Source organism: Canis aureus, chromosome X, assembly GCF_053574225.1.
Source record: "Canis aureus isolate CA01 chromosome X, VMU_Caureus_v.1.0, whole genome shotgun sequence".
Lineage (NCBI taxonomy): Eukaryota > Metazoa > Chordata > Mammalia > Carnivora > Canidae > Canis > Canis aureus.
Window position 1 is genome coordinate 983,545 of NC_135649.1, and position 26,854 is coordinate 1,010,398.

Below are 26,854 nucleotides of genomic sequence, written 5' to 3' on the forward strand. Positions count from 1 at the left end.
GCCCCGCAGGCCTTGGCGCTCGCAGTCCCGGCTCGGCCCCGCTCGCGGCAGGCGGCCCCGCGCTCGGCTCCCGCAGGATGACGCTCAAGGCGAGCGAGGGCGAGGGCGGGGGCAGCATGCGCACGGCGCTCTCCGACCTCTACCTGGAGCACTTGCTGCAGAAGCGCAGCCGGCCCGAGGTGAGGGGGCCCCGCGGGGTCCCGGGGCCGGGGGGGGGGCTCCGGGGCTCCAGGCCGCGCCGGCCGCCGCGGGAGCCGCCGGGGCTGCCCTGGGAGCGGAGGCCGCGGCGGCGGCGGCGCTGGCCCCGGAGGGCTTGGGGCGCGGCGGCCGTTCCCCAGGAGCCCTTCTCGGTGCGAATGAGCAGAGGCCGCGGCCTGCGCCCCGCGCTCGCTAAGGTCAAGGAAAACTTCTTCGGGGACGGAAGTCGGGGTGAGAGCAAGAGTTTAAGGAGCGGGTCCAAGAAGCGGAGGGCTGCCTGCTTGTCGGAAGGCTCGTGCTGGGCTCAGCAGAATCGGCTGGGAACCCACTTTGTGAAGCGCGCACTCACCGCCCCCCGCGTTCGGGAGGGCCCCTGGGGTGCACACGGGGTGGGTGGCCTTGTGTTTCAGCGGACGGACGGGGAGTCCCCGCGTTTCGGAGGCAGCTGGGCCCTCCAGGCTCCGGGGCGGGTGGCAGATCGCTATTGACCCCCACCCTCCGGGACCCCCGGGCGCGACGTTGACCACCCGACAGTACCGCTCATCATCCTGAACGGGGACTTCAGCCCGCAAAATAAGGATGTCCCCTGGGGAGAGCTGCTTCCACCAGGGTGCTCACCCCCGCCGCACACACCCAGGCCGGCTCCCAGGTGGAGGGAGCCATCACCCAGAATATGGGCCCAGCAGCCCTCCACCCAGCCTGGCCTTCCCCACAGGGTGCTGATCATGCACGACTACAGATTATCCAGAGTCAGACACAGAGTCAGAGACACAGACAGACAGAGAGACAGAGCCACCACACCTGGCACCAGCTGTGCGGCTACCTGTACCAGCCTCAGAAGTCAGTATGAACCTCTTTCCTAGACGCAGGATTTCTCAGGGCACAACTATGTCATGCTCCCTGGTTTTATCTTATTTTTTTTCTTTTTTTTTAAAAAAAGATTTTCTTTTTTATTCATGAGAGACAGAGAGAGAGAGGCAGAGACCCAGGCAGACGCAGAAGCAGGCTCCATGCAGGAGCCCAATGCAGAACTTGATCCCAGGATTGCAGGATCACGCCCTGGGCCGAAGGCGGCGCTCAACCGCTGAGCCACCCGGGCTGCCCCCTGCTTTTATTTTAAATGTCTAATAAATACGTCCTCAGAAATGTTTCCTGAATGAATAGACGCCCGCAGAGGTTTAGCAGAACCTTGCACACCCACAGATGAGGACACTGAAGATCCACAGGGCCAAGCAAACAGTGGAGCTGTGCAGCCTCCTTGGGCTGCTCGCTCAAGGAAACGATGGATAAGCATCAGCGCGGTGTTCACACCTGACTGTTCTTTCCAGCAGTGAGCACCACCGCAGTCGAGGCTGCAGTGAACACCGGGAGAGGACAGCATGGTTATTTTTTTTTCTTTACAGATTTTATTTATTTATTCATGAGAGAGAGAGACAGAGGCAGAGACCCAGGCAGAGGGAGAAGCAGGCTCCATGCAGGGAGCCCGACGTGGGACTCGATCCCGGGGCTCCAGGATCATGACCTGAGCCAAAGGCGGCACTAAACCGCTGAGCCACTGGGACCCTCTTTTAATGTCTTTTTTTTTTAGATACTTTGTTTATTTATCCATGAGGCACACAGAGGCAGAGACATAGGCAGAAGAAGCAGGCTCCCTGCAGAGAGCCTGATGCGAGACTCGATCCCTGCTCCCCGGGATCACAGCCAGGCCAAAGGTGGGGCTAAACAGCTGAGCCCCCCAGGGATCCCCCGACAGCATGGTTACTCGGTTGGCAGCACAGCACTGCAAGGAGGGAATCACGATCTAAAACAACCCAGCTCCCCAGAGCCCGGGATTCTTTATAATCAGTTCACTTGGCCGAGCCTTCACTTTGTACTAAAAATCTCTTTATTACATTGACTTTTGGCAGCTTTATTGAGGTATAATTAGCATACATATGACTTATAAATGTATTTGGTCTGTTCGGTAGGGTTTCACAAATGCACACAGTGCTGTCACCATCCCCAAGATCATGATACAGAAGGTTTTCACCCCTCCAGAAAGTTCCCTGGTGGACCTTTACATTCACCACCACCCCCGGAAACCTGCAAGTCACCCTGAAAACGGAGCTGCATTTGGACACTATCATGTGGCCTTTTCAAGACTGTCAAATAAGTGCAATCCCACTGTACGCAGTCTTTCCTCTCAGGCTCCTTTCACTCGCCACACCCAGAGCCCCGTGTGTCACTCTGAGCAGCCCGGCCGCTCCTGACGGGCGGGCCTGAGGGACTGTGGCCCTTTGGGGAAAGAGGCCCTGTCACGACATGAGTCGTGTTGTAGGGCACCCTCTGAGTCAGCAGGCTGTGTGCAGTTGTGGGTTTCCCCTGATCAGTGCGCCGGGCCCACTGGCTGGCTGCTGCGTCCTGCTTTCCTAGACGATTTGCAGGAGATGAAGGAAGACTTGCTAAACCCTTGGACAGAATAGTGTCCAGATCCGCCCGGGTGTGGACACTGGGCAGACGATCCCCAGTGCTTGTCGGGGCTTCACCTTCCCTCTGGGACTCTTATCTTTGCCCCCGACGCCAGGCTCTGCCTCTGGCTCTCCTGTGTACCCTCCGGTGAGCGGCTGAGGCTCTCTGTGCCTCGGGCTCCCCTGTGTCAGATGGACCCGCTGGAGGGTTGTGGACATGCTTACCCGGCATATGCTTGGTCACCCCATTGGGCTGCACGGGTGCATCCAGCGTGTCCCTGAGAGCTGCCCTCGCAATAGCAGCCGGCGCATCCTCCGACACTGGGAAGGAGCAGGAAAGGCTGGGAGGGAGTTGTTGGCCTTAATGGGACCCATAAAATGATGTCGCCGAAGGCCTCAAGGAAGGGGAACACTTTCTGTAAAAGTCCTAAAGGCTCAAGACCCAAAGTCTTGCTTCCCGAGTAGAGTCCACGTTCAATACAGGAAAAATACGGTGGCGCCTGGGTGGCTTGGGCGGTTCGGTGCCTGCTTTCTGGCTCAGGCATGATCTCGGGGTCCTGGGATTCCACCACCGTCCCTGCTCACCCGCTCTCCCAAATGAGTAAATCTTTCAAAAAAAGATGATTTTGCGGCACATTTGAACTGTGGCCTGTCTTCTGTATTGCAGTGTAGTTCTTTTCTTGGAGAAGTTCATAGGCCGTGTGGGGCCTTATTCTTCACCGCAGCGCTCCCCACTGCTCACGTTCCCCTGGTGTCCTGCTCGGCGGCGGTGCGCCCAGGGGCTGGTGCGGTGACACTCCCTCCGTGTTCACCCGGGCCTATCCCACGCTGCAAAAGGCAGGCCGCGGTAGGCTTCCAGTAAGATCTGTCTGTTTACTGTTAGGCCGGCAACAGCATCACCGCACATTGGTGTCGTCCGTCCTCCAGGGCCGAGGAGCCCAGAAGGGAAGGCGCAGAGGCAGGGGGGGCGCTGTCAGAACTTGGCCCAAGGGGTCCCCGGTGACTAGAGCCCCAGGTCCCGGGAACCGCCTGTGCAAAGCCATGCACGTCCTCGCCCAGTGGGACACTCTGAGTCTGGTCCTTCTTTGTTGTGAAAAGTAATACGCGCCACCCCCCGCCCCCATAGCCGCGGTCCTGCCGATCCAAACAGGTCTTGAGACACGGTCACATGTCCCCTGGGGCAGGGAGACAAAATCAGCTGACGTTTCATTGATGCAGGGATTTCACCCCTAAGCAGTGAGTTGCTCATACCTTTGAGTGTTGCTCACAACCGCAGCAGCCTGGGTGTGGGGTGCGCGAAGGCCAGAGTCAACGTAGCTCCGAACGGGGCTGCGGGGAAGGGAAGTGACCCCAGGCTGGGAAACAGGAAGAAAAACTGCATTAGACAAGCAGGATTCTCTTTTCTGAAGCTTCACTTTTTGCATATGAAGAAACAGTAAGCCTCCGCACACGGAGGTCCGTGCCCGCAAGTCACCTTCCCTGCAGGGAGGCAGCCTTTGCCTCTGTGCATAGTGCACGGGGCAGATAAAGTGCGTCGGGAAGGATCTTTACACACTTGACCTTTGGATTGACTGATGTACGTGTTCTCGAGGCCCAGAGGGCCTGACCAACAGGGCACTAGTTAATGTACGATTTTAGGAGGGTTCTTGCCAGAAGCTTCCTGGCTCCTAGGCCTCCGGCCCCCGCCCGCCCACAGCCACTCGGGGTGCCAGTGCCGCGGAGCCCTGCTGGCTCTCCCTGCTCCTCCTTTGCCAGAGTGCACGACCGCCTGCGCCCTGGCCTGGCCCTGCCCGGGCTCCGCGGGGAAGCGGCTGGCCAAGAGCCGACAGTGGGCTGAACAAATGTTTGTTCTTGCCTACGTTCCCTGCCACCCATTCTTAATCCGATTGTTTGGATGAAAAACCCCGCTTGGGTTGTTTTTTTTTTTTTTTCACCCCCCCCAGCCCCGTTTGTTTTTCATCTCTTTCTAAGTCCCAACTTCCTTTGAGCAGCTGCCTCTGCCCTTTGAACCCCGCGCAGATGTTTCCTCCGAGGGCTTTCGGGGAGCCGGCCTGCCCACCGCAGCGCTTTGTGCGCCGAAGGGCCGCGCGCCGTCCTGGGGGCCGCGGGCCCGAGCCCTGGGGGCGCGGTTGTCGCCTGCGGGCGGGGCCCCGGGGCCCGCGCGGCCATCGGAAGCCGGCACCCGCGGCGACGTTGGCCTTCGTGGTCAGCGCTGCCCGGGTCACGCGGCACAGGCGGCGGTGGCGACGCCGGCGGCACAAGTGGCTCGCGGGGCAGTGCGCAGCGCGCACGGGGCCCGGTTGGGGTGACAGCGTGGGCGCGTGTCCCGAGCCGAGCGTGCAGGCCGGGGCGAGCTCCCCGGGCCCTGTCCCTGCGCCCCCCCTGCTGCCCCAGGCCCGTGCGCGTGTGTCTCTGTGCGCAGGTGCCTGTGTGCGAGTGTGCATGTGTGTCCCTGTGTGTGCGTGCGTCTGTGCGTGTGCCTCTGTGCGCGTGTGCCTGTGTGTCTGCATGTTCGTGTATGTGCATGTGTGTGTGTGCGTGCCTCTGTGCACGTGTGCTTATGTGCGTGTATCCGTGTGCCTGTGTGCGCGTGTGTGTGTGCCTCTGTGCGCGTGTGCGTGTGCCTCGGTGCGCGTGCGCCTGTCCACGCGTGTGCGTGTGCCTGTGTGTGCATGTGTGTGCCTGTTCCTGTACGTGCGTGTGTGTGCGCGTGCCTCTATGCGCGTGTGCCTCCATGCGCGTGTGTGTGTGCCTCCGTGTGCGTGCGCGTCCAGACACCAAGCGTGGGTGTTTGTCCGCGTGGCCTTGCTGCCCCCGTCGTGCGTGACCGGGGGATACGCGGCGCTGCTGCAGGCCCGGGGCGGGGAGATCGTGTGCTGGGCGCGCCGCGTGCCCCGGAGCCGCTTCCGGAGCCTCCGCCCACGAACACTGTTCCGCGTGAGACGGTGAGCGCGTGGGCGAGCGCGGCAGGTGGGACGCGGCTGCTGAGCTCCCGGCCTGGGGCACCCCCACCCCCACCCCCACCCCGCCCCCGCTGAGCTCTGCTGAGCCCTTCGATTAGAGGCTGATGCCCTCCAACAACCTTGGCCCTCAGCTGAATGAGGAAGCTGGTGGGGAGCACCCTGGGCGGCCCTGGACACACCCGGTGGGCGCTGCTCCCCCGAACACCCTGGGCCAGCCGCCCTGGACGCACCCAGTGGGCACTGCTCCCCCAAGCACCCTGGGCCGGTGTATCTGGGCGCACTCTCCGGGCACTGCTCCCCCAAGCACCCTGGGCCCGCCGATCTGGGCGCACCCTCTGGACGCTGCTCCCCCGAGCACCCTAGGCCGCTGATCTGGGCGCACCTGGTGGGCGCTGCTCCCCCGAGCACCCTGGGCCGGCCGATCTGGGCTCACCCTCTGGGCGCTGCTCCCCTGAGCACCCTCGGCCAGACACTCTGGATGCACCTGGTGGGCGCTGCTCCCCCGAGCACCCTGGGCCGGCTGATCTGGGCGCACCCGGTGGGCGCTCCTCCCCCGAGCACCCTGGGCCGGCCGATCTGGGCTCACCCTCTGGACACTGCTCCCCCAAGCACCCTGGGCCGGCCACCCTGGACGCACCCAGTGGGCGCTGCTCCCCCGAGCACCCTGCGCCGGCTGTCCTGGGCGCACCCTCCGGGCGCTGCTCGCCTCCCAAAGGTCGCTTAGCGTCATGTGCCCTGGGCTCTCTGGCCTTGGCCGGCGCAGGCGGCTCACCTGTGCCGAGGCGCTCCCGAGCGCTGGCCGCCCTAACCCGGATTAGTGGATTCTGTCCACTAGGGGTTCAGCAATAGTATCGTCCCACAAGCACGGGATGGACGCCGGCGCGATGTGTGGCGTCGTTCTGGGCCAGTGAGTCACACGCACGTAAGTGTGATCGCCCCACCAGTCAAGGCACAGGACTGCTGCTTCGCCACAAGGCCCGGCCCGGTGGCACCCTCTTGTAGTCACACGTGTCCTCATCCCTTCCGTCCCTAGTCCTTGGCGACAACTACCCTGTCCTTCATCTGTGGGATTCTGTGATCTCAAGAAGGCCACGTCGATGGCCTCACACAACGCGCACCCTTTGGAGCCTGGCTCTTCCCACTCATCACAGCGCCTTCGAGATCCGTCCCAAGGTGGTGTGTATTTTGATTGTCCCTTTTTACGGCCGACAAGTGTTTCGTGCTGTGCGTGGACCACTGATCGGCTGTCGGAGGCCGTTCTGGTCGTTTCCAATCTTTGGGTCTTAGGAACAAGGTCGCGATGAACCTTCGCAGACGGGTTTTGTGTGAACCTTCCTCTCAGGGTGTTGCTGGGATGTAAGGTCACTGTTTTGCCATCTAAGAAAGCACCTAACCCCCTTCCCAAACGGCGGGGCCATTTTACGTCCCCACCAGCCAGGATGAGAGACTCTGTTCCTTCGAATCGTCACCTGCGTTTACTGTTGTCACTGCTTGTCCCTCCGCTGTTGTGAGAGGCGTGTGGTGGGATCTCACTGCGGTTTCGGTTTCTTTCTCCCTGCTGGCCACCCTCCTTCCTTGTCCTCTTCAGTGACACACCTGTTACTGCCTTTTGCTCCTTTTTTAAAAGATTTTATTTATTTATTCATGACAGACACACAGAGAGTGGCAGGGACACCGGAAGAGGGAGAAGCAGGCCCCTCGCAGGGAGCCCGACGCGGGACTCGATTCCGGGACCCCAGGATCATGCCCTGGGCCGAAAGTGACGCCAAACCGCTGGGCCATCGGGGCTGCCCTCTTTTGCTCATTTTTTAAAAAGATTTATTCATTGAAGGGATCCCTGGGTGGTGCAGCAGTTTGGCGCCTGCCTTTGGCCCAGGGCGCAATCCTGGAGACCCGGGATCGAATCCCACGTCGGGCTCCCGGTGCATGGAGCCTGCTTCTGCCTCTGCCTGTGTCTCTGCCTCTCTCTCTCTCTCTCTCTCTGTCTGTGTGTGACTATCATAAATAAATAAAAATTTAAAAAAAGATTTATTCATTGAAGAGAGAGAGTGCATGTGCATGTGCAAGTGGGGGGGGGGGCGCAGAGGGAAACGGAGGGTCCCAAGCAGGCTGCACCCCCAGCACTGAGCCCTGTGCAGCCCCTCCCAGGACCGCAAGATCATGACCTGAGCTGAAATCAAGAGCCGGTCGCCTGACCCACTGAGCTGTGCAGGCTCCCTGTCTTTCATCCACTTCTTTTTAATTACATGCTTTTTATTTTTTTTGTCCATTTTTTATTTTTATTTTTTATATAAATCTATTTTTTATTGGTGTTCAATTTGCCAACCTATAGAATAACACCCAGTGCTCATCCCGTCAAGTGCCCCCCTCAGTGCCCGTCACCCAGTCACCCCCACCCCCCGCCTTCCTCCCCTTCCTTTTTTTTTTTTTAAGATTTATTTGTTTATTTATTCAGAGAGAGCGAGAGAGAAGCAGAGACACAGGCAGAGGGAGAAGCAGGCTCCATGCAGGGAGCCCGACGTGGGACTCAATCCCGGATCTCCAGGATCACACCCCGGGCTGCAGGCGGCGCTAAACCGCTGCGCCACCGGGGCTGCCCCCTTCCTCCCCTTCCACCCCCCCAGTTCATCTCCCAGAGTTAAGGGTCTCTCATGTTCTGTCTCCCTCCCTGATATTTCCCACTCATTTTTTTTGAAGTTTTTGTCTAGATTCCACTTAGCTGACGTACAGTGTGATATTGTCTTCAGGTGTACATGTCCGGGGGAACGCGTCGTGCATCACCCTGTGCTCGTCGCAGCAGCTGCCCTCCTGCATCCCCATCACCCACCTCGCCCAGCGCCACCCCCACCTTCCCGCCGGTGACTGTCAGTGGGTTCTCTATAGGTTTTCTTTTCTTCAAGTTTCCTGTTTGAATTCCAGTTAACATACAGTGTGATGTGCGTTTGGCACGTCGAAGTAGATGCTTTTTAGTGTTGAGCATTGAGCCTTCTTTATATATTCTAGATGCTAGTCTTTATTTTTTTAATTTTTTAGAATTATTTATTATTTATTTATTTATCTATCTATTTATTTTAGATGCTAGTCTTTTGTTGGATGCGGGGTTTGTCAACGTTTCCTCCCAGTCTGTGTCTTTTTATCCTCTTAGCACAGGTGTTCACAGAGCAGAAGTTTTATGATTTTTAAGAGGTCCAGGTTATCAATTTTTCCTTTGATGGATCCTGCTTCTGGTGTCAGGTTGTCTAGCCCTAAATCGCGGTGGTGGTCTCCTGTGTTGTTTTCCAAAAAGGTGTTAGGGTTTTACACTTTACGTTTAAGTCCAGGATCCATTGTAAAGGTGTAAGGTTCAGGCCAGTGAAATTTTTCTCTTTTCTTGTCCCTATATGTCTGATTGCTCCAGCACCATTTGTTGAAAAGACTCTTCCTCCATCAAACTGTTTTTGCTCCTTTGTCAAGGTCACCTGGACGTATCTGTGTGGGGCTATTTCTGGGTTCTCTGATGTTCCATTGGTCTGTGTGTCTTGATTACTTGCAACTACCTAAGTCCTGAAAGTCTGCAGACTGACTCCTCTTACTTTCTTCATTTTCTTTCTTTTTTTTAATTTATTTATGATAGTCAGAGAGAGAGAGAGAGGCAGAGACACAGGCAGAGGGAGAAGCAGGCTCCATGCACCGGGAGCCCGACGTGGGACTCGATCCCGGGTCTCCAGGATCGCGCCCTGGGCCAAAGGCAGGCGCCAAACCGCTGCGCCACCCAGGGATCCCTCTTCCTTTTCAAATTGTTCTCAGCTATTCAAGGGCCTGCGCGTTTATATCACGTACATGGTTTTTTATTTTTATTTTAATTTTTTTAAAGATTTTATTTATTTATTCATGACAGACAGAGAGAGAGGCAGAGACACAAGCAGAGGGAGAAGCAGGCTCCACGCAGGGATCCCGATGCAGGACTCGATCTCGGGACCCCAGGATCAGGCCCTGGGCTGAAGGCGGCGCTAAACCACCGAGCCACCCAGGCTGCCCACGTACATGGTTTCTAAAAAGTCATCCAGAGGCGCATTTAATGTAACGTACATGGAGCAGGTGCGTGAAGCCATTTGTGTGTAAGAAAACACCTGAGGTACAGGGGAGTCAGCAGGTGACACTTGGCCTCCCCAGCAGCGAGCAGGAAGTGAGCGGAGCGCGTGGCCATCTGCGGGGCGCGGCCCCTCCTCGGCCTGGCCCAGCCTTCCACAGCCCGGTGAGCAGTGCCAGGTCTTCCGAAACGTCTACAGAGAGCTCGGAATCTTCCGGTTTTTACTAAATAAAAGTACGAGGTCAAAACAGATCTGCGAGCTGCGCATGTAGAATTTGTGCTTTCGGTTATACCATTCCTGGGCGCCCGGGTGGCTCGGTCGGTTACGCATCCGACTCTTGCTCTCGGCTCCGCTCGTGCTCCAGGGTCATGGGATCAAGCCTGCGTCGGGCTCCACGCTCAGCGGGGGTCTGCTCCCAGATTCTCTCTCCCCCTGCCTCTGCCCCTCTCCCTGCTCGTGCTTCGCTTTCTGGAAAGTAAATTAATCTTCTAAAAAAATTTTTAAAGGCGGCGCCTGGGGGGCTCAGCGGTTGAGCGCCTGCCTTCGGCTCAGGCCGTGACCCCGGGTCCCGGGATCGAGTCCCGCATCGGGCTCCCCGCAGGGGGCCTGCTTCTCCCTCTCCTGCTCCTGCTCCCCCTGCTTGTGCGCGCGCGCTCGCTCTCTCTCTCTCTGAAATGAAGAAATAAAATCTTTAAAAATCTTTTTAAACAAAGAGACAAATGATGCCATCATTTCCTCGGTTGTCACCGCACTCACAGCACAGTGTCCTCTCGCGCCCCGCCTCGCGAGGTGGCCAGGTCAGTGGCACCTGCCCCCCCCCCCCCGTCCTTTGTCCCGCCGTCTTCCTCCCGCCGTGGCACCTACCGTCTGCTCTGCAACCGCGATTGCATCCCGCCTGGTCTGGACGTGGTGGTGCCGCGGGGCGTCCCCTGGCCTGGCCCTCGGTGCATCCTGTGGCCCCGGGTGGCCGCCGAGGCCCAGGTGGGCAGGGTCTCGGAGCGGCTCCGGCCTCAGGTCGTCTGCAGTGTCGCGTGCGGGAGCCCGGGGCCGCTGTCCCCACGCCGCCTGACCCCTGGCCATTTCCCTGTGTGCTTTCCGTCTTCGAGAAGGTGACCGAGATCTCTCTCCCCTGATGCCGTCCCCTGCTTTCTCTTCCCGGGGGCTTCTGCTGCCCTCCTCACCTTCCCCCCTTGCTTGCCTTGCCGCGGGGTCCGGGACACTCAGGGCCACTGCATCCTGAATCACGGTCGCTTAGGACAAGTTGCCTCCTGCCGCAGGAGAGCGTTGTGAGGCAGCCCGAGTCTGTTTTCTTTTCTTCTCTTTTTTCAGACTTTATTCATTCATTTATTCATTCATTCATTCATTCATTCATGAGACACACAGAGACACAGAGAGGCAGAGACCCAGGCAGAGGGAGAAGCAGGCTCCATGCCGGGAGCCCGACGTGGGACTCGATCCCGGGTCTCCAGGATCACGCCCTGGGCTGAAGGCGGCGCTTAACCGCTGCGCCCCCTCCGGGCCACCCCCAAGGCTGTTTTCTAAGTACACACCATCTTCGACAATTCTGTTCTACTAGAGGTGCTGTAGGACTCGTGACCTACGTGTCATGTGACTATTTGGAGTCCTAGTTGCTGCACAAGGCCCTTTGTCCCTCTCAGCACTTCCCTGTTCTGAGGCCACCCAGTAACAGCCTCCTTCCAACCTCAGCATCGTATCGGGGTTTCTGATGACCTCTAAGGATGAAGGAAAGGAAAATTCAGATTTCATTCCGTAGGGTTTCGTAATCTTAGGAGACGCACGTCTGTCCGCAGGCCTCTACCCTCTGATTTCCAGTCCTTTCCCCTCTGGGCCCTTGGCCACTGCCCAGGAAGAAGTGAGTGGGGGAGTGAGTGGGTGCAGGCCTGCATAGACAGTTTGCAACCGCGGATATGCCCACTTCCCCTTCTTCACAAAGGCACGTGAGGCACAGCACCCCGGGTGCCCCCGGTTGGGAAAATCTTCCTTCCCCATGGTCTTCGACGGCCCTCCCTGGTGTGGCTGGACTCAGCCGCTGCCCGTTTTGAGCTTGGACTCGAGTGCTGAATTCCCCCTCTGTGAACGGAGCTCGGGCCTGGTGCCTCCTCGTCTAGGCGGCCGTCTTGGTTCTCATTCACTGTTCCGCGTGGGCTGAGTGGGGCCCGTTTCAGAGGCTTCCGCTTGACCTTCCCCACGGTGATGGCTCCTCACCACAAGGTCTGGGTTAACATTAACGGGCTAGAAGAATGAGGAAGCAGCAGCAGAAGAGGCTGAGAGGCCTCCGGGAAGAGAGACCCATCGGTGTCGCAGGGCAGCCGCAGCCGGTGGTTGTCACTGGGGTGTGGTGTCCAGTGGGTGGCCACCCTGCCACGTTCATCATACTGCTGACGGACTCTTGAGGTCCTCCCAGGTCAGGGCTTCTAAGAATACAGTTGAGCTGACAAGGTGACAAGGTGCAGCACCACGTCCATGCGACTCCTACCAAACGTGTACGGGCTCAGCCGAATCCTGGGAAAACGTTGCACAAAGCCCGACTGAGACCCTACAAAACGGTAGGCCTGTCCTCTTAAAGACGTCAAGGCCGCGAAAGATAAAGGAAGGCTCGGGAACTTTTCCAGACTCAGGGACGCTAAAGAGATGCGAACGGTGAATGCAGGGCGTGATCCTGGATCCCGGATCCTGGTGTCGGGAAGTTTGAGTAGCTGGGAAGGACTAGGATAGGAGGGTGCTTCCTCACGTTCAGACACAGCTGAGGACGGGTAGAGTGTTGCGTCCGTGGGAAGTTTTTGTTTTTGAGAACATTCTTGTTCTGAGCAAACATGTGGAAGCGTTTACGGGTTGAGGGGCATGATGTCTTCAGGTTGTGGTCCAAGGGGTCCAAAACTTAGGTCTGGTAGTGTCTTCTTTTACGAGACTGTGCTGCGATGATGTCCCCGTCCACATCCTTCGGTGCGCGTGGCCGTGCGTGGCCTGTGGCTCCGTGCTGTCCATCCCACTGCTCTGATGTCCGTCCTCCGGCCGGGGCCACGGCGAGTGCCACTTGGGAGCGTTGCTGTCGTCAAGGTTGGGAGCAAGGGGCCACAGTGGAGATGTCATCCTGGGATGGTGGGAGGGGCAGGCCCTGTGTGCTCTTGGGCCGCCGGCTAGCGCTGAATGCCCAGCTGTGTAGTCCACGTAGAACTTCCATTTCCAGCCAGCGAGGTGATTTGTGAGAGACTCATGGTGACCTCGATCACCTTTACCGCGTGGGACGGGAACCTCAGGTTCCCTGAACGCATCCCATCCCGGATCTTGGCCGTAGGCTGTGCGTGTGCGCGCGTCCGCGTGTGTGTCTGTACACGCACCTCCCAAACCCGCAGCCCCTCAGCAGAAGCCCTCGGTGCAGCTCCCTGGGGGTCAAACAGGAATATCCGTGCAGCAAACTGCATAAACGTGCCCATTAAGTTGGGAAATAACACCCCCAGATAGCTTCATATCAATTCAGATGACGGACGTGGACCTTGGGAAAGAGCCACCGGCTCAGAGCCTTTTCTTTTTTATTTAAGATTTTATTTATTTATTTATTTATTTATTTATTTATTTATTTATTTATAAAATTTATTTTTTTAAGATTTTATTTATTTATTCATGAGAGACAGAGAGAGGCAGACACACAGGCAGAGGGAGAAGCAGGCTCCCTGCGGGGAGCCCGACGTGGGACTCGATCCCAGGACTCTGGGGTCACGCCCCAGGCCAAAGGCAGGCACCGAATCACTGAGCCCCCCAGGGATCCCCAGCTCAGAGCCCTTTAGAATTGGGAGTGGGAGTGACGGGGCAAGGGCAGCCGTTTGCTACTGACTTGATGCATCATCGCCCTGTCCTTGTGCCCCAGCAGGCTGCGTCACACCAGGTGAACGCCGTGACTGAGGACATGTACACCAACGGTTCTGCTGCCCCAGGGAGCCCTACCCAGGCCAAAGGGCAGGAGGTGCGGAAGGTGCGACTCATCCAGTTTGAGAAGGTCACCGAGGAGCCCATGGTAAATCCTTACGGCAGTCCACCCCCTGCTCGCTCCAGCCCGGGGGTCCCTGGGCCTCCGGAGGGGATGCAGAAGGCTGCGCGCAGCTCTGGGACTGCAGCCCTCACACCCATTCTTTTTTTTTTAAGATTTTATTTATTTATTCATGAGATACAGAAGGGGGGGGCAGAGACCCAGGCAGAGGGAGAAGCAGGCTCCATGCAGGGAGCCCGAATGCGGGACTCGATCCCGGGACTCCAGTATCAGGCCCTGGGCTGAAGGCGGCGCTAAAGTGCTGAGCCACCCGGGCTGCCCTTTTTTTTTTTTTAAGATTTTATTTATTTATTCATGAGAGAGCGAGAGAGAGAGAGAGCGAGCCTCACGCCCATTCTGCTCGACTACCGCCCAGGCACAGAGGCAGGATCTTCCTCGCAAGACGTGACCTTGAACGACCCTGAAGGCAACCTCGGGAGCGGCTGGCAGGAGAGCTCACTGTGCCCTTTGTCTTCATTGCAGGGAATCACCCTGAAGCTGAACGAAAAGCAGTCTTGTACGGTGGCAAGGATTCTCCACGGCGGCATGATTCACCGACAAGGTACTCGGGGCCGGGTCCCGGGTCGTGCTTCCGTCGGGGATTAATCAGTCACTGCCTCTTCGCTGCTCAGGGACGCGGGGCTACTAATCTTTAAACCCGGGGGCATTTTTGTGCTCGTGGCAAGCAATCTTTGGTGGATTAATACTGGCTCTTTAGAATCCTCGTGCAATACGGCCTGGGTGTGAATGGCCCTGTGCCAGCACCTCTCCCCGCAAGGGTTCTTACACACCATGTATACCGCTTAGTAGTATTATTAATATTGATGATTAATATTTGAGCAATTGTATGCGACCCATTGCATTAGACTTTGAGTACATGACGCTGAAGGAACCAGAGCACCTCTCCTCCCGGAGCTAACAGTTAAGCTGGGAAATGACCACAAGCAACCGCTGCATCCTCGTAATGTGCCCGTGCCCTCAATCTCGGATCCAGCATTTATTAGAAGCCATTCGTGGGGGGGGCGGAGGCTGAGAGGACATTAAAACACGGCATGAAAAAAAGAAAAAAAAAAACACGGCATGTTTGGAGGAGCTGTGGGTCACCTGTATTTGCACCACTTCATCCCATGCTTTGAGCCCTACTCTTTTACGTTTAGTTTGGGCTTCTTGTGTATCCAGGGTGGCACAAATATTGGTGACTACTCTTCACTTAGAATATTTTTTTTAAAGATTTTATTTATTTATTTATGAGAGAGCGAGGCAGAGACACAGGCAGAGGGAGAAGCAGGCTCCATGCAGGGAGCCTGATGGGGGACTCGATCCCGGGACTCCAGGATCACACCCTGGGCTGAGGGCAGTGCTCAACCGCTGAGCAACCCTGGTGTCCCTTCACATAGAATCTAACCATCGAGTAACTTTACCATTAGGGAGCATCTGTGGGCTTGAGCAAAACAACAAAGAAAATTTACACTTGCTGAGGACCCAGAGCTCTTACGGTGCTTGGTCAGCAGAACTGTCGAGTGCCTACCTTGATACATCCCTCAAGGGAATCGGAAGAACCGTTCCCTTCTCCCACGGATGAGGATTTTCAACCCCGAGTATTTTACGCAGCCGATCATATGATACGCTCTAGCTCATGGTTGCTTTTCTGTGGTCTCTTGATTTATATTGACAGTTCTCAAAAAAAAAAATATATATATATATATACAGACAGTTCTCGTTTTAACGTTTATTCTTTGTGGACCTATTTTTCATTTTCTGGTAGGCTCCCTTCACGTCGGGGATGAGATCCTAGAAATCAATGGCACAAACGTGACAAATCACTCAGTAGATCAGCTGCAGAAGGCGATGGTGGGTATTCTCTGCCATTATCCATGTGAAGTGTGGGCACATGTTGCTGTCACTGTCCGTCATTTTTCTATCAAGTCTTTATACCTCATTGAGGGGGCTCTTAGCACCACTTATCTTTATTCCGTGCAAGGAAGGACAGTTCTCTGCTTTCATGGAGTAAATTTCTAAAACAAGGTGAATAACCCAGAGTGTCTATCTAGAAAGACTGTTGGCCTGGGTGTCAGAAAGCATTGTGCCCCCGAAAAAAAAAGAAAGCACTGCTCTTTAGTGGCAGCTCTGCAGCCCTGCTCTACTGTATTCTAGCCGGGCTTTCAGCAGGTAGATTAATTTCCCTAAGTCATCTGTAAAATGAAGATCGGAATCCCTAGTCATACATTTCTTATGAAGAGTGGATGGAATTTTATCAATGAAAACTTGAGGGGTGCAGGGCTGCCTCAGTAGAGCGTGTGACTGTCGACCTCGGGTTTGTGAGTTTGAGCCGCACGTGGGACGAGGAGATCACTTTAAAATTACTCAATAAACCCGCACATGGGGTGGTTGGGTGTAGTTGGCCGCTGCCCGCGGAAGCCACACCACTGGCACTCAGTGGTGATGGGCTAGGGTACCTGCCGGGGCGTGAACAAGACAGCAGCAACCTGGGAAAAAGTGTCATTTGAACCAGAATATGGCTTTTCTCTTGAGACAGAGATGAGGAAACTGAACCTTCAGGAGTTTTGAAACTTGACCACGGTCACATGGCTGTAAAAGGACAGACCTGGGGTTGGCTTTAATCAAAAGTCCTTGCGGGGCACGTGGCCGACTCATTGGGCAGACCATGTGACTCTTGATCTCAGGATTGTGAGTTCGAGTCCCACACTGGGTATAACGTCTATATAAAAAAAAAAAAAAAGAAAGAAAGAAAAAGAAAAAAAAGCCCTCACTTGGACTTCTGCTTCTGAGTAAATGAAGTGACAGGGACCAGATTTACCTTGCTTTGTGAAACAACCCAAACCCTAAATGTCCATGTACCTAACGGCAGAGCTTCAACATAGTTGAAGCACAAACCAATAGAACTCCGAGGAGAAAAAGCCACAGCCGTAGTCAGAGTCCAGGAGTTCAGTGTCTCTCAGTAGTCAACAGAGCAAGTAGCCAGAAATGCAGTGAGGATACAGAAGCTGCGAAGGACCCTACAAGGCTACTGTCCTAAAAGGAGGGGCAGGTGGACGAGTCTTCGGAGCTACATCAACCAACTGGAAGAGGTGGACTTCATTCTGATTCTCATGCAAACACATGGTCTCAGACCACATGCCCACAGCCCTGTGGGGTGACAGGAACCCCGCTGCCATCCCTCCACTCAACGGCCTTCGCCACCTTCTGTTTCCTGCTGGAACATTGATCTGTGGAGTCCGTTTCCCTGCTTGTCCCCCATGTAAGAGGTTATCTGGGGCCTCTTCCCACCCGTAAGAAGGAGAAGCGAGGATCCCATGACGCCCAGCCCGAGAAGGTGGATCTGTTTGGCCGCAGCCTACCCTCCACAAGGTGGGCCGCCCTGCGATTTGGCCGCATGGTTGCTTCTCAGTGAGACTGGATGCATGGTTTTTCCTCCGCTTGGGGTGTGGCTCTCACACTCAGTCCTGCATAACAACTTTTGCAAATATGTGAACCTTCAAAATCTATGCTTCCCTTTGATCAATGTAAAAATGCAATTGGCTACATAGAGGTTAATTAGTGTTGTGTGATGACAAAGATCATAAACAATAGGCTGGGGAAGAGATTTATAGCACATATAAAAGGTACGGAGTTAATAACTGAGTTAATAACGGTAACGTTTAAAGAGCTGCTCAACTTTGTTATAAAAAAAAAAACACAAAACTGAAGAATAGAGCAAATGATATAAAGAAGAAAAGGCTCTTGAAAAGGGGCCCAATTTGAGTCGTGATAAAATAATCACAGACTAGAGCAACCGCGTAGTCCTTTCCACTGCCAGAATGAAAAGGGATGTTAACGTGGACCCCGGGCAAGAATTTGGGGGAGAGGGCCTCTCGTTACTCCTGGTGAGAGCGGAAGTGCTATAATTTGAGGGCAGCTATTAAAATGCTCTTGGCCTTTGATTCTGCATTTCTACCATGAGATTCTACCCTATGGAAACCAAAGTGCAAATCTAGAAGAATAGATGGCGTTCAGGGATGTCTATTGCAGCAGATGGCAGCGGAAAAAAAAATTGGCAACAACCGACATGGCCAGTACTGGGAAGTATGGCTCAGTGAACGGCATGTGACGGAACCAGGGGTAGAGTATGATCCCATTCTGGCCAAAATCAAACAAAAAAATATATATACACACGAATATGGATAGACAGGTGAGTATTTGGAAACGTCTGCCTCAGTGTCGAGAAACATATGCGTATACGTGGGCCAGGGTTCGTTTAGGCTCCTCTGGGGGCCGTTTAGGGCTGACTGTGGGGAGGAGGGAAATCAGTCCCCTTTTCATCATTATTGTTTGCGTGTGTCCATGTTGTCACAGCGGCTTACGGGGCCCGTGAGACTCTGGTATCGAAGGAGGAGCTGTTGTCCAGAATTTCAGAGTGCACAGTAAAGATGGGCGTTGGAAGAAAACGCTTTTTGGGGACTTTGAGAGGCAAAATAAGACTTTATGAAACCTCAGGTCATCCATCATCTATCCACCGTAATGTCATTTGTCCTTTCCTATTTAATAGAAAGAAACCAAAGGAATGATCTCCTTAAAAGTAATTCCCAACCAGCAGAATCGTCTTCCTGCGCTACAGGTAGGTCACACCATTTTCTCTGCTGTGTTCTTGGAGTTTTGATTGAAATAGTATTCTTGAAAAAAAATGAAATAGTATTCTGATTTTAAGTTCTCGGTGTCTCACGGCTGTAGCTGCCTGGTGCTCGCTGGCCTGAACGAACACCCGTTACAACCCGGCAGACCTTGTTTCTGACTTGTTTGTAACCGATGTGAAAGGACGGGGTACTCTCCTTATCCTAAGGGGAAAATGGGCAAAGCATACGAGGAGATAAATCACAGGAGGAAAAATACACATGAACACTGAGCGTGTGAAAACCAGCCGATGTCACCAGTCCTCAAAGAAACACGACCTAAAATGTGTGCACTATCATTTTTCACCAAGCAAGTTGCCAGATATATTTTTAAAGATTTTATTTATTTATTCATGAGAGATGAGAGAGAGAGAGAGGGAGAAGCAGGCTCCATGCAGGGAGCCTGACGTGGGACTCGATCCCGGGTCCCCAGGATCACACCCCGGGCCGAAGGCGGTGCTGAACCGCCGAGCCCCCCGGGCCGCCCAACTTGTGCTTTAGGAGGGGATCGTGGAGACGGGGTATCCACGTTTTAAGACCTCTGGCACATTCATGTCGTTTATTTAATATACTATGAAAAGATTTCCCGAGGAAAGCTGCGTTTCCAATAGTAGCTGCTTTGTCCTCCAAGACAGACAGACAGCTCGGCGGCAGGAAGCACCACCATGCTGGAGGGATCAGGTCCGGCCCGGCTCCAGTCACTTCTCCCCGCTGTTCACCCGGCCCTGACCCCATTTACTTCCGGCAGAACTTCTCACCCACATACACTGCCGCTGGCGCCCCCCTGCAGCTGCTCCTGCAGTTCCCTTTGCCTTATTTTTCAGATGTTCATGAGAGCACAGTTTGACTATGATCCCAGAAAGGACCACCTGATCCCTTGCAAGGAGGCGGGACTGAAGTTTGTTACTGGGGACATCATCAAGATCATCAACAAGGATGACAGTAACTGGTGGCAGGGGCGGGTGGAAGGCTCTTCCAAGGAATCCGCAGGATTGATCCCGTCTCCTGAGCTGCAGGAGTGGTGAGTCGCCTTTGCGTGGGTGCAGTTTGCCGGCGGGAGGGACCCGTGCTTGCCGCGCGTCCTCGCTTAGCTTCACAAACCGGTCGTCTTGTGTGAACTTGCTGTTGGGGACCGAGCAGCCTTAGGGGGGCGTAACGGCTGAGGGGGCGACGGTGACTTGATCGGCTGGGCTCGCAAGCCCCGACGGGTAGAGGAGCCTGAGGGAAGGGCTCTTCGTGTGGCTGTGGGCCTCGGTTTCCCCACATGCTTTCCCTACGGCTACAAAGCAAGTGACAGCCCTGGGACTGCTGGGACTGGCGCCCTCCCTGGTCTCCGGCCTCCCGGGCCAGCGCACTTCTGAGCCCGCTGGGAAACAGGCACGCGACATGTGTCCTGGGTGCAGATTCCCAGAACACAGGGAAATAAATCCTGTCCCCGAGCCGGGTTGCTCACTTAGCGCAGGGCCCTCGCAGCGCCGCACCAGCTTTGCACACACAACACTTCCCTTTTCTGAATTTAAGATTTTATTGATTTATTTGACACAGAAAGAGAGAGAGAGAGCACACAAGCTGGGGAGCAGCAGGCAGAGGGAGAGGGAGAGGCAGGCCCCCCGCTGAGCGGGGACCCCCCCCGATGTGGGGCTCGATCCCCGGACCCCAGGACCATGGCCGGAGCCAAAGGCAGATGCTCCACCCCTGGGCCCCCCCCGGACGGCCTGATGCGAGCATCACACATCCAAGGATGAACCCGCATCTTCATGCTGGAGCCCCCAAGATAAATCAGTGTAGCGATTGCAACCTCAAGGGAGGACGTTCTTTGAGTTCTAAGCCCAAATTCCGGTTGGCCTCATCCCTGGGGACGACACACTGGGAGCTCTGAACGTGTCCCCGAACCACAGGAAGTGCCAGGGACAAATCAGCTCAGCATCAGAGCAATAGCCGAGGGGCGTCCGGCTGGCTCAGTGGGTGGAGCACGTGACTCTTGGTGGGGGGGGGTGTGAGCCCCACAGCGCGGGTACAGATCATTGGCAAATACACTCTGAAGGGGGCAGCCCGGGTGGCGCAGTGTTTGGTGCCGCCTTCAGCTCAGGGCATGAACCTGGAGTCCCGGGATCGAGTCCCACGTCAGGCTCCCTGCATGGAGCCCGCTTCTCCCCCTGCCTGGGTCTCTGCCTCTCTCTGAGTCTCTCATGAATAAATAAATAAAATCTTTAAAAAAAAATACACTCTGAAGGAACTCTAGAGTCAGGGACGCCCTGATGCAGTGGGCGCTGGGGCCATTGCGCTGCGTGCGGGGTGATGGGCGCCGTGTGTCCGCCACCCACGCAGGGGCATGACGGGTCCCGGCCAGTGGGGCGGGTGGGTGAGCTGCGTGGGGCCACCCACAGCCCGGGAGGCCCTCCCACGGGGTCCCCGCGGCTGTCACTGAGGCGGGGCCCGCAGGCCGCACAGGGACAGCTTCCCGGGGCACACCGCGCCCGTGCCCCCCGGACCGTCCTCAGGTGGCCTCCCAACACCTGGCACGGGGGGCGTGTCCAGGAGGACGTGACAGCCCTCCCCGCGGTCGCCACATCTCCCCTCGGCGCAGCCCGACCATTCCAGCCCCGCTCCTTCCAGACGGTTCTCCGTGTCCGGTCGGCTCCTCCCAGATCCAGGGGCCCGTGCTCACGGACGGGAGGGCGCGGGAGCGAGCTGACAGGCCGCGAGGGGGGCGATGACAAGATGCCAGGCCCCAGGGCCTGAGCCCGCGCAGCCGAGAGGGCCAGGCTGGGCGCCTGCAGGTGCGCCTTGGGAGGACTTCACCGCGCCGTCGCCGCCCCCGGTGCGGGGCTCGAACTCCCAGCCCCGACTGCAGAGTCCCAGGCGGGCACCCCGGGTTGGGAGGCCGGACACAGACGTGTCCCCATGGGCCGCGGACTCGGGCCCCTGTCCCCGGGCTGTGACCCCTGACTCGGGCCCCTGTCCCCGGGCTGTGACCCCTGACTCGGGCCCCTGTCCCCGGGCCGTGACCCCTGGCCTGGATCCTGTCCCCAGGCCGTGACCCCTGACCTGGGCCCCTGTCCCCAGCAGTGCCCCGACCTGGGCCCTGTCCCCGGCCATGCCCCCTGACCCGGGCCCTGTCCCCAGCCGTGCCCCCTGACCCGGGCCCTGTCCCCGGGCCGTGACCCCTGACCTGGATCCTGTCCCCAGGCCGCGACCCCTGACCCGGATCCTGTCCCCAGGCCATGACCCCTGACCTCTGGCCCTGTCCCCGGCCGTGCCCCCTGACCCGGGCCCTGTCCCCGCAGGCGGGTGGCGAGCGCCGCGCAGTCCGCGCCTAGCGAGGCCCCGAGCTGCAGCCCGTTCGGGAAGAAGAAGAAGTACAAGGACAAGTACCTGGCCAAGCACAGCTCCAGTAAGCTGGGCCCCGTGGGGGGCGGGAGGGCCCCCCTCCCTTCTCTGTCGCCCCCAGCACACCCCCGCTCCGGCTGCTCCGACGGCTGCGGGCTCAGGGCTCCCGCCGCTCCCGGGGCTCGGGCCTGGTCCCCGAGCTGTCTGGCCGGTGACGGCCGCGGGGACGAGCTGCCGGGGGTACAGGGAAGAGGGGCCCCGGGGCGACAGCAGCCTCGGGTCGGGGCCCCGCCGACAGGGCCGCGGACACGCGGGGAAGCTGGAGGGGGACCCGGAGCCCCAGGAGGAGCCCGGCCGCGGCTCCGTCGTGTACGTGAGGTCGCTTTGCTCTGTCCTAGTCTTTGACCAGCTGGACGTGGTGTCCTACGAGGAAGTGGTCCGGCTCCCTGCGTTCAAGCGGAAGACCCTGGTGCTGATCGGTGCGTCTGCGGCCTGCGCCCCGCGGTCCCCGGCGCCCCTTGGCGTCCGAGCCGTGGGGGGAAGGGGGCGGGAGGTCCGGGCCCGGGTCTCGCTGTCCTTACGGGGCCCCCGAAGCTACACCCTCCAGGGTTTCCAGCAGCCCGCGGTTGCAGGGGGGCGGCTCGCACCCCGTCAGGGCCACGTCCGTCGCCTCGAGGGGCGCGTCAGGGCTCCGCAGCCACGGACACGGAAACACTCCCCGCGTTCTGTTCTGGGTCACCTGCCGGCTCAGCATGTGAGCTGAGGCTGCCACAGGCTCCGGCCACAGCCCCGGGGTCCCGGGATCGAGCCCCGCGCCGGGCTCCCCGCTCAGAAGGGAACCTGCTTCTCCCTCTCCCTGTGCGGCTGCTCCCCCTGTTGTGCTCGCGCTCGCTCGCTCTCTCTCTCTCTCTCTCTCTCCCTGTCAATTAAATAAATATCTTAAAAACCAACTTCCTTGGGCCGCCTGGGGGGCTCAGCAGTTGAGCGTCTGCCTTGGGCTCAGGCCGTGACCCCGGGTCCCGGGATCGAGTCCCCCATCGGGCTCCCTGCATGCAGCCTGCTTCTGCCTCTGCCTGGGTCTCTACCCGCCCCCTGCCTCTCTCTCTCTCTCTCTCTCTCTCTCTCTCTTTAATACATAAAATCTTTTTAAAAAATCAGCTCCGTTACTTTTGAAGAGCTCAATAAAGCCCGTATCTTTAAAAATGCCACACAAAACCACACGTGCTGGCCGGCTCCTCTGTAGAAACAAGTTCTGTCCTGAGGCCTGCGCCTCAGGCCTCAGCCCCCCGACGGGACCCAAGGACCTGCAGCCCCAGATCGTCCTGTGCTTAGAGTTGTGTCGGCCCCTCCCTGACCCCAGTGTGGAAGCCACAGCAGTTCACCCCCACCCGCGCCCCATTTGTGAACCCACCCCCACCTTTGTGCTTGGAGGAGGAGCGGAACCCCCATGAAGCCCACCGCGACGTGCTGCCCGCCTCCGCCCAGCCTGTCTTTCCTCCCTGCACAGGGGCCAGTGGCGTGGGCCGCAGCCACATTAAGAACGCCCTGCTCACCCAGAACCCGGACAAGTTCGCGTACCCGGCCCCGTGTAAGTACCTCTGGGGTCCCCGGACGACAGGTGGGAGCACCACCCTGACATGACCCTGTGGTCCTTTCTATGGGTGACTGTATTCCAAAGGTTTCTTTATAAAAATGAAACACGGGCGGCCCGGGTGGCTCAGCGGCTTAGCACCGCCTTTGGCCCAGGGCGCGATCCTGGGGGCCTGGCATCAAGGCCCACATTGGGCTCCCTGCTCGGCGGGGAGCCCGCTTCTCGCCCACCTCTGCTCCTCCCCCTGCTCTGTTCTCCCGCGCGCTCACTGTCTCAACTAAATAAAATCTTAAAAGAAAAAAACCCACCTCACTGGGGCACCTAGTCCGGCTCAGTTGCTGGAGCACATGACTGGATGTCAGGGTTGTGGGTTCCAGCCCTACGTAGGGCGGAGACACTAATTACGGATGAAATCTTTTAAAAATGGACATTCTGTTTTTCATTTTACTTCGTGTCATAAACATTTTGTCGCGTGCCTGAAGCCCAGTCCGTTCAGTGGCTATCCTGTGGTTTCCTTAGCTCTCCGGCATTGCTTGACATCTGGGCTGTCTGGACTTCTCCTGAAATGTCTTCTTTTTTTAAAGATCTTATTTATTCATTCACGAGAGACACACACACAGAGAGACAGAGACCCAGGCAGAGGGAGGAGCAGGCTCCTGGAGGGGAGCCCGACGCGGGACTCGATCCCGGGACCGCGGGGTCACGCCCTGAGCGGAAGGCGGACGCTCGACCGCTGAGCCACCCGGGCGCCCCTCTGGAGCACGTTTTAGTGGACAATTTGTATGAATGAGACTAAATGTTGTTACTTAATATTCCAAGATCTAGCAAAATGTGTTTTGAGCCAAACCAACCTCGTCTTCGTTCCATGCTATAAAAAAGGAAATTTTCCCAACGCTTTTAAGAAATCCTGAGCGTGGCCCACAGTTCTGTTAAAAAACTATTTTCAGCCGTCATTTCCCCAGTCGTGGGCTCTACGATTCCCGGGGTTGGGGGTTCAGGAGCTGTAAGTTCATGGAGGGGAAGAGGTAGGAATTGGCCACATCGGGCTTGGCCCCCGGGGAGTCCCGGCTCTGCGTCGCCCATGTCAGGCCCTCGGGGTCTGTGCGGGAAACCCCGCGACTCGACTGTGCGGCCCAGGCAGCTGGGAGGTCAGCCCGGATGCCTGATGCAAGCCCCGGGGGTGGCGAGGACCCCAGGTCCCTCAGGGGTGCGGGTTCTCCACAGACACGACGCGGCCGCCCAAGAAGGGGGAGGAGGACGGCAAGGAGTACCACTTCATCTCCACCGAGGAGATGACGAAGAACATCTCCGCCAACGAGTTCCTAGAGTTCGGCAGCTACCAGGGCAACATGTTCGGCACCAAGTTCGAGACCGTGCACCAGATTCACGAGCAGGACAAGATCGCCATCCTGGACATCGAGCCCCAGGTGGGAAGGCGGCCGGGGGAGCTCGGCGCCCCTACAGAGGTGGCTGTGCCAGGTGCAAACAGTGTTGGGCTCGGGGACGCCCAGAGGTAGTGGCGGAAGGACGCCGTCGCGGTGCCTGAGCCCGTCCTCTCGTCTCCCTCCCCTCCCCTCTGCAGACCCTGAAGATCGTCCGCACGGCCGAGCTGTCCCCTTTCATCGTGTTCATCGCACCTACTGACCAGGGCGCTCAGGTGAGGACGGGGCTACGCAGGGTGGGTGGACGTGCATCCTCCGGGTGCGCGCAGCCTGGGACCCGTGTCCCCTGCGGCCCGTGGCTCCCGCCCTCCGTCCCGGAAGGCCGAGACGCCCAAGGGCCGGGCGCGTGTGACTTCTCAGCAGACCCTGACGGAGGCCCCGGGGTGCTGCGCTCCCGCGGCGGAGGCGGGCAGCGTGGCGGGTGTGACGCCGGGCGACGCGGGCCCAGGAGGCAGCGCAGCCCCCAGTCCCTGGGCTCGGTGCGAGCCGGGGATCGGGGCGGCCCGCGGTGTGCCGTCCGCGTGGCCTTGCACGCCCGCGCAGCTGGATCCCTGGAGACCCTGCAGCCGACTTGCCAGGTCCCGGGATGCGAAGCCGGGCGACGGCTCGTCCCCGTGCCAGGAGGACGCTCTCGGGGCTGTCGTTTGTCCAGTCGAAGAGAGCCGTGGGGCCAGCGTGCTTGTATCTTTTCCCGAGTGGTCGCGTGTCTTACCAGACCGCGGAGGGCCGTTCGGAGCCGTGGCCACGGACTGGCTGCTCAGGTTCTTGGCCGGCCTCTCCTGGGTTCTTGGCCCTTGCCTCCGGCTTTCTGGGAGCTGGGTATTGGGGTCCTCAGCCCGGGGTGCCGTCCGTCGCAAACGTCCTTGGCAGGTGTTTGCTGCTTCTCGCTGTGCACACGGTCTCACTTTTATGGAGTTACGGTCTCTTCACGGATTTTGGGATTTGGGATTCTAGAGAAACCGGGGGCGGTGTCGCCCCGTCCTTGTCCCGGATTGCAGCTGGGCCCGTCACAGTGGCGGGGGCTGTGACCCACGCCCCGGGGACGGAGCTCTTGCTGCGCAGGGCTCCGATGGTTCGTGGGGTCAGTTGGCGAGGCCCCGAGAGGTGCCTGGTGCGCCCTGGCCGGTCCACACGCGCAGGGAAGGTCTCAGGGCTGGTCTTTAGGCGGGGCCTGTAAGGCGGGCGGTGGGCCCAGCCGTCCGCGGCCACCGCCAGCCCGCCGTCCCGCGCCCGCCTCACCGTGGCCCTGTCTTCGTCGCAGACGGAGGCCCTGCAGCAGCTGCAGAAGGACTCGGAGGCCATCCGCAGCCAGTACGCGCACTACTTCGACCTGTCCCTGGTCAACAACGGCGTGGAGGAGACGCTGACGAAGCTGCAGGAGGCCTTCGAGCAGGCGTGCAGCTCTCCGCAGTGGGTGCCCGTGTCCTGGGTCTACTGAGCTCGGGTCGCCGCCGGCTCCCCGCGGCGGCCCTCCCCCGCCCGCGTCCCACTCTTGCTTTAGGACAAACGGGCGCTCCCACCGGTTTGTCAGCTTCCCGCGCTCTGCTTCTGTCGCCCTTAGCCCGTGGGGCCGCCGCTGCTCAAGCTCCGCGCCCGCGCACCCCCCGATCGGGGTTTCGGAAGGGGCCATGCGACACCCCGAGGCCGAAGCCCCATCAGCTCGCACCGCTCGTCGCAGGCGGGGCACAGGGAGAGGAAGGGCGCCGGCCGCGCCCCGTTAGAGCCCGGGCTCCTTCGCCCTTCACCCCATGGGGCAGCTCCTGTGTCTTTGCAGCGTCTGTAACCTCAACTTTCTAAAATGCCAAAATGAAGCAGCTGTGCAGTAGGACGATGTCCGCTGTAGGGAAACCCGCAAAAGCAATAAAGACCTCGCTGTGTTGAACGCCAGTACCTGTCGCTCTCTGGGTCCCCCCTCCCCCGCCCCGCGTCTCCGGAGGGACAGGGCCTGCCAGGTGCCTGTCGGAGCGCGGAGGCCTCCAGCGGCCAACCCAGCGTCCCGGGGGCCGTGCCGCGCCGAGGACAGTGTGGCCTCCTGTGCGCACCTGCACGCACACGTGCGACGCGGAGAACAAGCTGGGAGCAGAGCTGTGATCCCGCCACT

The 26,854-nt window shown here is 58.2% G+C and overlaps 1 protein-coding gene across 3 annotated transcripts; it reads left to right on the top strand.

The window, feature by feature from the left end:
- MPP1 (MAGUK p55 scaffold protein 1) lies at positions 1-26,640 on the top strand. Of its 3 annotated transcripts, none has more exons than XM_077889126.1 (12): positions 1-179; positions 13,565-13,711; positions 14,207-14,285; positions 15,489-15,574; positions 18,270-18,338; positions 19,215-19,411; positions 21,678-21,784; positions 22,119-22,199; positions 23,228-23,308; positions 24,536-24,738; positions 24,894-24,968; positions 26,015-26,640. In XM_077889126.1, exons 1-12 carry the CDS (start codon positions 78-80, stop codon positions 26,189-26,191), a joined length of 1,404 nt encoding a protein of 467 aa, XP_077745252.1. In that variant the 5' UTR covers positions 1-77; the 3' UTR covers positions 26,192-26,640. The 3 variants fall into 3 exon arrangements, with proteins under 3 accessions (XP_077745252.1, XP_077745253.1, XP_077745254.1); XM_077889127.1 differs by having other exon boundaries at positions 2-179; positions 13,568-13,711; XM_077889128.1 differs by lacking the exon at positions 1-179 and adding an exon at positions 12,642-12,756 and having other exon boundaries at positions 13,568-13,711.
- Positions 26,641-26,854: the final 214 nt, after the last annotated feature.

Coding starts and splice junctions, on each gene's coding strand:
- MPP1 (XM_077889126.1), top strand. CDS start 78: ATGACGCTCAAGGCGAGCGAGGGCGAGGGCGGGGGCAGCATGCGCACG. Junction 15,575..18,269: donor ATCAGCTGCAGAAGGCGATG/GTGGGTATTCTC, acceptor CCTATTTAATAG/AAAGAAACCAAAGGAATGAT. Junction 22,200..23,227: donor GAAGACCCTGGTGCTGATCG/GTGCGTCTGCGG, acceptor CTCCCTGCACAG/GGGCCAGTGGCGTGGGCCGC.